Raw genomic sequence first — 7,813 nt, 5'->3', positions numbered from 1 at the left:
TTGTTGCTGCCTTCCTCTAAGCCTAGATGGTTTGGCTCAATCCCCCCTTCTTGAAAAGGAATTGCCCTCAATTCCAAGTCCGTGTAGTAAGGTGCCAAGTCCCCAATGTTGAATGTGGGTGAGACACCATAGCTGCTGGGCAAATCGACAGTATATGCATTCCTGTCTGGGCAATGATTTTGAAAGGACCATCTGCTCATGGCTTGAGTTTGTTGCTCCTATGCTTAGGAAATCTATCCTTCCTTAGATGTACCCACACATAATCTCCTACTTTGAAGCTTCTTGCCTCCTTGAATCCTCTGTCTGCTTTGTGCTTGTACTTTGTATTTGCTTGCACTATATTGTTTTGCAGTTGGACATGAATTTTTTGTGCTTCAACAATTTGTTTTTTCGCACTCCATGCTCCTCGTTCTTGCAATGGTAAGCAAACTAAAGTAGTAGGAGTCATAAGATTAAAACCATACACACATTCAAATGGAGAATACTTAGTAGTTAGACTAGGACATCTATTATATGCAAATTCAGCATGGGCTAATTTTTCATCCCAATCCTTGGTGTTTTTCTTAATTAATGTCCTTAAAAAATTTCCCAATGTCCTATTTGTTACTTCTATTTGACCATCCATTTGAGGATGGTATGCCGTACTGAACAACAACTTAGTACCCATCATAGTCCATAAACTAGTCCAAAAGGTGCTTAAGAACTTAGAGTCCCTATCACTAACAATGCTTTGAGGTATCCCATGTAATCTAATGATCTCTTCAAAGTACAGATTGGAAATGTGCTTAGCATCACTAGTCTTATTGCAAGGTATAAAATGGGCCATTTTTGAGAATCTGTCAACTACAACCATTATGGCATCCTTTCCTCTTGTCGTTCTAGGTAGGGCTACGATGAAATCCATACTTACATGCTCCCATGGGTGACTAGCAACAGGTAGGGGTCTATATTCACCTTTGTGAAAGGTTAGCTTAGCCCTCATGCAGACTTTACATTTCAAAATGTGCTTACCCACAGTGCCTAGCATCTTAGGCCAAAAAAAGTGTTGTGCTAGCATGTCTAATATTTTCTGAATGCCAAAATGCCCTGTGTGCCCTCATGTACTTCTTTGACTAAGATGTTCCGTAATGGTGACCTAGGTATGTATAACCTATTGTTCTTAAAGAAATCCATCTTGCATGTAGAAAGGTCCTTGTGGCCCTTTTGTGCACTCAACATAATTCCTTCAAATCAAGATCCTTAAGGTACAAAGGCTTAATCATCTCCAAACCTAGGATTTTGGCTTCTAATATAGCTAACAAATGATATCTTCTACTTAGAGCATCAGCTACAATATTAGCCTTTCCCGCCTTATACTTAGCTGAAAATTGAAGGATTGAAGGAACTCTACCCACTTGCCATGTCTAGAATTCAACTTACATTGTCTATTGATGTGCTTAAGTGATTCATGGTCTGAGTGTAAAATGAAGGGTTAAACTTTCAGGTAGTGTGACCATGTTTCTAATGCCCTTACTATAGTATAAAATTCTCTATCATAGGTAGAAAGTTAAGTCTACTCCCATTTAGTTTTTCACTAAAGTAGGCAACGGTTCTCCCTTCTTGGATTAATACAGCCCCGATCTCTTTTCCACTAGCATCACACTCAACCTCGAAAGGTTTGGTGAAGTCAGGTAGTCTCAAAACAGGTGCCTTACACATCAACTCCTTAATTTGCTCAAAGGCTACTTGTGCCTCAGTAGGCCACTCAAAAGTGCCCTTCTTTGTGCATTCTATTAAGGGTGACATCATGGGCTAAAATTCTTAATAAATCTTCTATAGAATGAAGCTAACCCGTGAAAAGATCTCACTTGTGTAATGGATGTAGGCGTGGGCCAGGTGCTAATTACCTCTATCTTCAGAGGATCTACCTTAACTCCTTCCTTTCCAATTATAAATCCTAGAAAATTTACCTCAGCAATCATAAAAGCACATTTTTCTAGTTTTCCATAAAGTTGTTGTTTCCTCAAAACTTCAAACAATCTCCTAAGGTGCTCATGGTGTTCACTTACAGTTACGCTATAGATCATGATGTCATCTAAGTATACTACCACAAATTTCCCAAGAAAGGGTCTCAACACCTCGTTCATTAGTCTCATAAATGTGCTTGGAGCCCCAATCAATCCAAAGGGCATCACCAACCACTCATATAGTCCATATTTGGTTTTGAATGTCGTTTTCCACTCATCACCTTCTCTCATCCTTATCTGGTGATAGCCACTCCTAAGATCGATCTTGCTAAACCAGCATGCCCCTGCTAACTCATTTAGCATGTCATCTAGTCTAGGCATAGGGAACCTATATTTAACAGTAATGTTATTCACACTTCTACTGTCTACGCACATTCGCCATAATCCATCTTTTTTAGGAACTAAGAGTGTAGGTACGGCACATGGACTCAGACTCTCTCTTACATATCCCCTGGCTAACAACTCTTCTACTTGTCTTAGCTCTCTGTCACACTCTTTCCTTCCTATTAAGTGTGTAGGTGATGGCTTGGTCTTAGTAGGGGGTATGGCTTTGTGAGGGGTAGTGGCATCAACTCCTTAGTCTTACCCTCGTGTCTTAGGGAATACACATTGGTGAAGCCATTGTGTATGGTTTTCCTATCATGTTGCCATGGTCTCCCGAGAAATACATGACAAGCATCCATGGCTAAAACATCGCAAAGCACTTGGTCGTGGTATGTGCCTATGCTAAAACTCACCAGACATTGTTTACTAACCGCATTCCCCGTACTATCATCTAACCACCTTAGCTTGTAAGGGCGAGGGTGAGGTCTAGTGGTTAATCCCAAGGTTTTGACTAGTTCTTTGCTTACACAATTGGATTCACTACCTCCATCAATGCTCAAATCACACAGCTTGTTCCCGATCTTACATTTTGTTTGAAAAATGTTTTATCTTTGGTTTGAATTCTTGACCTGTGGGACTGTGTGAAGGTTTCTCCTGATCAACAGATTGTAAAGCTCCTCCTCGGGGTAAACATGCTCTATGTCTCCTTCCTCCTCACTTTCCTCAGTAGTGCTTCCCTCCAACCTTTCCATGTAACCATAGCTATTTACCTTAAAGGATCCCTCATATTCATCCTCAGGTGTGGGTGGATACTTGACCTCCTCTCTCCCTCCTATGTGCACTAACACAGCTCGTGTTCCCTTTCTATTATGAATCTCAGCCCATTCTTTTTGTGTGAAGGCTCGTGCATTGGGGCAATTTCTTTTGTAATGGCCATGCCCGTGACACTTAAAACACATAACATTCTTAGGGTTTACTTCCCTCTCCTTGGCAGTAAGCTGCCTCTCTGTGTGCATGACAGTAGGTGCAGTATGTCTATTATGTTGTTGTGTACTATGGCTAGCAGAGGGTCTATATTGCTGTATTCCCCGATTTTCAGAAAGCTGCTTTGTAGCTTGCCTATAGCTACTGATTTCCTTGCCCTTGCTGAATGTGTGTGCGGGTTGTGCAACTCTTCTTCTTGCTGACTTCTCAAGTATCAACGCACTGTTACACACTCCCTCATAAGTCAGGTTCTGCATCACCTTAATTTTCTCCCTCAGATCTTCCCTCAATCCACATAGGAACCTTCCAATTTTCATTTCTTCTAGCTCGTCTACCTCACATAAGACAGTCAACCTCTCTCTCTCTTGAATATATTCTGATACTGATTTGTTTCCTTGTCTAAGGTTTCTCCAGTTTGTGTATAGCTTCTGTTTGTAATTGGTTGGGACGTATTTCCTCCTAAGATGCTTCCTAAGTTTCTCCCATGTATTGATCTTAGGTCTATCCTCACGAGTTTTCTGCCTTTGCACGCCTTCCAGCCAGATTGCAGCCAATTTGGTTAACTTTACCTTGGCAATCTTATATTGTTGGTTTGGGTGGGTTTCTTTGAATTCAAAATAGCGTTCTACCCCTTTCTCCCATTCAATGTATACCTCTGGATCATGAGATGTGCCATCAAATTCATGCAAATCGACCCTCATGGTTTTATCCTCCCTCATGTTCTCAGCATTTGGATTTTTTATGGGTTTTGTGGTTGTTGTGGTACCGCATTTTGTAGTTCTGTGACAGCCAAACTTAATTGATTGACAGTGTTAACTAGTGCATCAAATTTGTCATCGTTATTCATAATGATCTATATGAATGCAAACACACACAGATATACAAAGGAAGAAATCAATGTAGCAAAACTTATCTGATCACAACAACAATCAAAATCTGAATAATCTGTATTCTGTGCACCAAACAGCAAAAATCAATTCGTACTTAGAATTAAATGCAATGCTAATGTAAAGCCCTAATTATTAAAGACAGAACATGCCATAAAGAGAAGAAAACAACAATAATATTGCAAAATCAATGAACAGCAGATCAATACAAAGGCTAATCAATGAACAGCAGATCAGAAAAATCAGATTCTTTAAGAATCTGTCTTCTGTGCACGCAACAGCAGAATTTAACTTTGCACTGAGAATAAAATGAAATGCTAATGTGAATCCCTATTTTATCTGACTAATGAAGATAGCAAATGCAGCAAAGAAAGAAAATAACAACTATGAATCAGTAAGGCAACTTGATCACAAAGCAGTTTCTCAAACCTGATTTCTGTGACTGAAATGCAATGTGCAATCTCAATACAAATCACGTTACACGTGAAATAAAATGAAAATTAATTGCAAAGCTCTTTTTATCAAATCAAAATGAATTTTAATCAAATGAAATTTATACAAACACGAAAAACGAAATCGCAAAGTGCAGAAACTCCGTCAAGAACTGAGTTCTTGAGGGTTTCAGAATACTCTTCGTGAGTATCAGACAATGTACGCACAAATTATCAATCAAATTCAATTGAAATGCATCGAATTATATTCAGGAACATTAATTCACAAAGAAATTAAACAAAAGGAAGAAAAACAACCAAAATTTGTAGAGATTTGTCACTGAAATCGATTACGAACAGAAAATCGCCCTAGTTCTCTGAAATCTTGATTTCTCTGATCATTCAGGCATGATATTGAGAATTCGACTTCACAGATGAATGAGGATGATATTCAGGCCCTACACGTTCTTGCTCTGATACCAATTAATCCAAATACGTATGTTGATTGAAGCAATTACGCATGAATTGGATTTAATACACAAAACAAGGGATATTCCAAGAACTGGCACTTAGGATTGAATGTTGAGAACTGGACTACCAGGCTTCCTATTCACTTAATTCTACGCTTCTCCCTTTGCACTCCAAAGGGATTATCAGTTTCTATGGATGGGGTGATGTAGGTTCTTGAAGAACACTCATGAACACGTACACCAAAGATGGGCAAACTGACCCAAGGTAACCCAATTGCTAGGCAATTGCAAAGGAAAAACACTTAGTGAATTTCTGAAATTTTTATTAAAATCAACTTTTTTCTCTTACAATGAATGAGTCTCCTATATATAGGACTAATTTACATGATCAAAACAAGGAAGAATCATACGTTTAGGCAACTAACATAACGGTCATATTGCCTCGTGGTTTACACGTGCATATTAAAAATCAAAACAGAAAACAGAATACAAAGGCCCTTCTGTCAGTGTTCTCCTGCTGACTGCACGACCTTCGCCTCAATTTTCCGTGCACTTCCGGTGACTGTAAGGAGGGTTCTTGGGCCATGACAGCAAGGCCCATGTGGAGAGATTCTAATTCTACCCTCCATGTCCTCCCCTGACCTCCGGTCACTTCTAAACTGCTCCGTCAAGGTGGCCTGGTCATCGATATTGGTCAGAACCTTCTGTATATCTGATCTTGCTGTTTCTGTTGGCCTTCCTTGTGCTTTTGATGTCTCAAGCTCTTGTATCTATTTCTTCATAGTTAGTTTCCCTTTTTCTTGATTATTTTTGCTTGCGTTGAACTCATCATTGTTCATAGATAATGGTCTGGTATGCGTAAATTCAGAATCATCACTAAGAACTTCAGAAACATCAATGTGGTTTCTATTGTTCTTGTTGATGTTGTTCTCTTTGTTGTTGCTGTTCGTTGGTGTCCTTGAGTCATTGTTGCTGCCTTCCTCTGAGCCTAGCTGGTTTGGCTCAAATATTAAGTTCATATCAGTAGAATAAGTTACATTTTGGGTCGGGCGGGAGCTGTAAACGGGCCATCTAGGTGGGTAGAACTTTACAGGAAGCCCAAGAGATGCGTGTTTGTGTCTTGGGCTACATAGAGTGGGCATTGTTGATTGACATTTTTAGGTGCAGTTGTAATGCCACCACCTCGGCGTTGGATCACCGGCAGGATGTAATAGGGTACACCGTACCGACTTCTACGGGTTTACCGGTCATATCAAATGTGTCTTTCACTACTTGAGCTGCAGCAGTGAAAGAAGAGAGACAAAGGAGGAGACTGGTGGCTAGTATAAGGTGGTGAGTAGCCATTTTTTTCTTGTTAAATCGTGATGAATGTAGGTATGTCGTTATTTGATTAGTTGTGTTTGTGGAAGTGACAAAGGAAATGCCCTATTTATAGGAAATGCATGTCTATGTAATGTGTATGATAAGAAAAAGTATTTGACTTTTTTTTTTTAGTTTTTTGTAAGCTCTTTTTAACCGCTAATTCTTTATAAGGTCTTTTTAATTGATAGTTATTTATTGGTCTCATCATGAGATGCTTTAATTTGAGTCATTCGGTCAAATAATTAAAAAAAAATTGCTTTTTGTATAAGTGTGAATTCAGATTTTTTTTGTTTTTTGGTTTGCAAAAATTGTTATTAATAATCCAATCTTTTAATCATCCGTTAGGAATAATTTCAACTTTAGATTATTTTTTAATAAACCAACATTTGCCCTTAGTTTGCTGTCAGTATACTAATGAGATATGCTGATAGCAAACTACGGGAAAAGGTTGAAATATTATAAAATAAAATGTTATGCTGATAGCAAACTAAGAGAAAATGTTAGATTATTAAAAAATAACCAAAGGTGGGATTATTCACAACGAATGGGTGAAATGTTGAATTATTAATATCAATTTTTTCTTTTTTTATGTTTTGTTTACCAATGACTGCTTGTATGGGACTCTCTCACGGTGAGACGATCTCATATATAGCAAGTCTCGTATGAGAATGTCTCACCGTGAGATGGGACCATACAAGTAGCCCATTAGAAAAAGACGAAAAAAAATTTTAAAAAAAATCTAAATTCACACTTTTATAAGAAGCAATTTTTTTCATATATTTTGGACTGACTCAATTAAAATCGTCTCATAATAAAATGACCTCAATAAAAAATTAGTATGTATTTTAATTCTCGTTGATTAGTGGAGAACAATCATTACATGTAATAACAAACAACTCTTATCATTTCTCTATGTGCACATTATGTTGATATACATACTCTATTAATATACAAAGCTAATAAGCTTGTATTTATACCCTTGCACGTTCATGTAACTTCTTAAATTTGTGAAATGTCAACATAATAATAATAATAATAATCCCAAATGCACAAATAAATTCTTGCTTTTTGATGAATGGTTATGAGTGACAGAGTTATTATTGACAAGTATTGGATCGGTGGAGTAATTCATTTTTTAATTACAAGCATGGTTTTCACTAATTTTAATTAAACACATAATAAGGTGAGAATATAATGCATAATAGAAAGGATGTCTTAGTCTTCAGATAATGCCATACAAATCAGATCTGCGATGGAAAACTAAGGTTTCACCGTGTATATTTGCTAATACAATCACATCTACATTTTACGTGAAGTTGCACGTTTTTTACCAAGTGTCAATCAAAAAC

At 37.8% G+C, this 7,813-nt stretch overlaps 1 protein-coding gene across 1 annotated transcript; it reads right to left on the bottom strand.

Moving 5' to 3' along the window:
* Positions 1-1,211: 1,211 nt before the first annotated feature.
* LOC130809106 (uncharacterized) lies at positions 1,212-4,033 on the bottom strand. Its single transcript, XM_057674740.1, has 5 exons — positions 2,960-4,033; positions 2,593-2,911; positions 1,887-2,509; positions 1,612-1,791; positions 1,212-1,403 (listed from the first exon to the last, which is right to left on the bottom strand). The coding sequence occupies exons 1-5, from the start codon at positions 4,031-4,033 to the stop codon at positions 1,212-1,214; spliced, it is 2,388 nt and encodes a 795-aa protein (XP_057530723.1).
* Positions 4,034-7,813: the final 3,780 nt, after the last annotated feature.

Source organism: Amaranthus tricolor, chromosome 1 (assembly GCF_026212465.1).
Source record: "Amaranthus tricolor cultivar Red isolate AtriRed21 chromosome 1, ASM2621246v1, whole genome shotgun sequence".
In the NCBI taxonomy this organism is placed as follows: domain Eukaryota; kingdom Viridiplantae; phylum Streptophyta; class Magnoliopsida; order Caryophyllales; family Amaranthaceae; genus Amaranthus; species Amaranthus tricolor.
Note: the sequence above shows the minus strand (reverse complement) of the source record. Positions and strands in the feature narration are given on the sequence as shown.

What these genes read in the sequence shown, in the direction of transcription:
- LOC130809106 (XM_057674740.1), bottom strand. Translation starts at nt 4,033, where the DNA reads ATGAGGGAGGATAAAACCATGAGGGTCGATTTGCATGAATTTGATGGC. An exon ending in ACCTTCACACAGTCCCACAG is followed by an intron (nt 2,912 to 2,959) that starts GTCAAGAATTCA and finishes ACAAAATGTAAG; the next exon opens with ATCGGGAACAAGCTGTGTGA. An exon ending in GTGGAAAAGAGATCGGGGCT is followed by an intron (nt 1,404 to 1,611) that starts GTATTAATCCAA and finishes GTTGAATTCTAG; the next exon opens with ACATGGCAAGTGGGTAGAGT.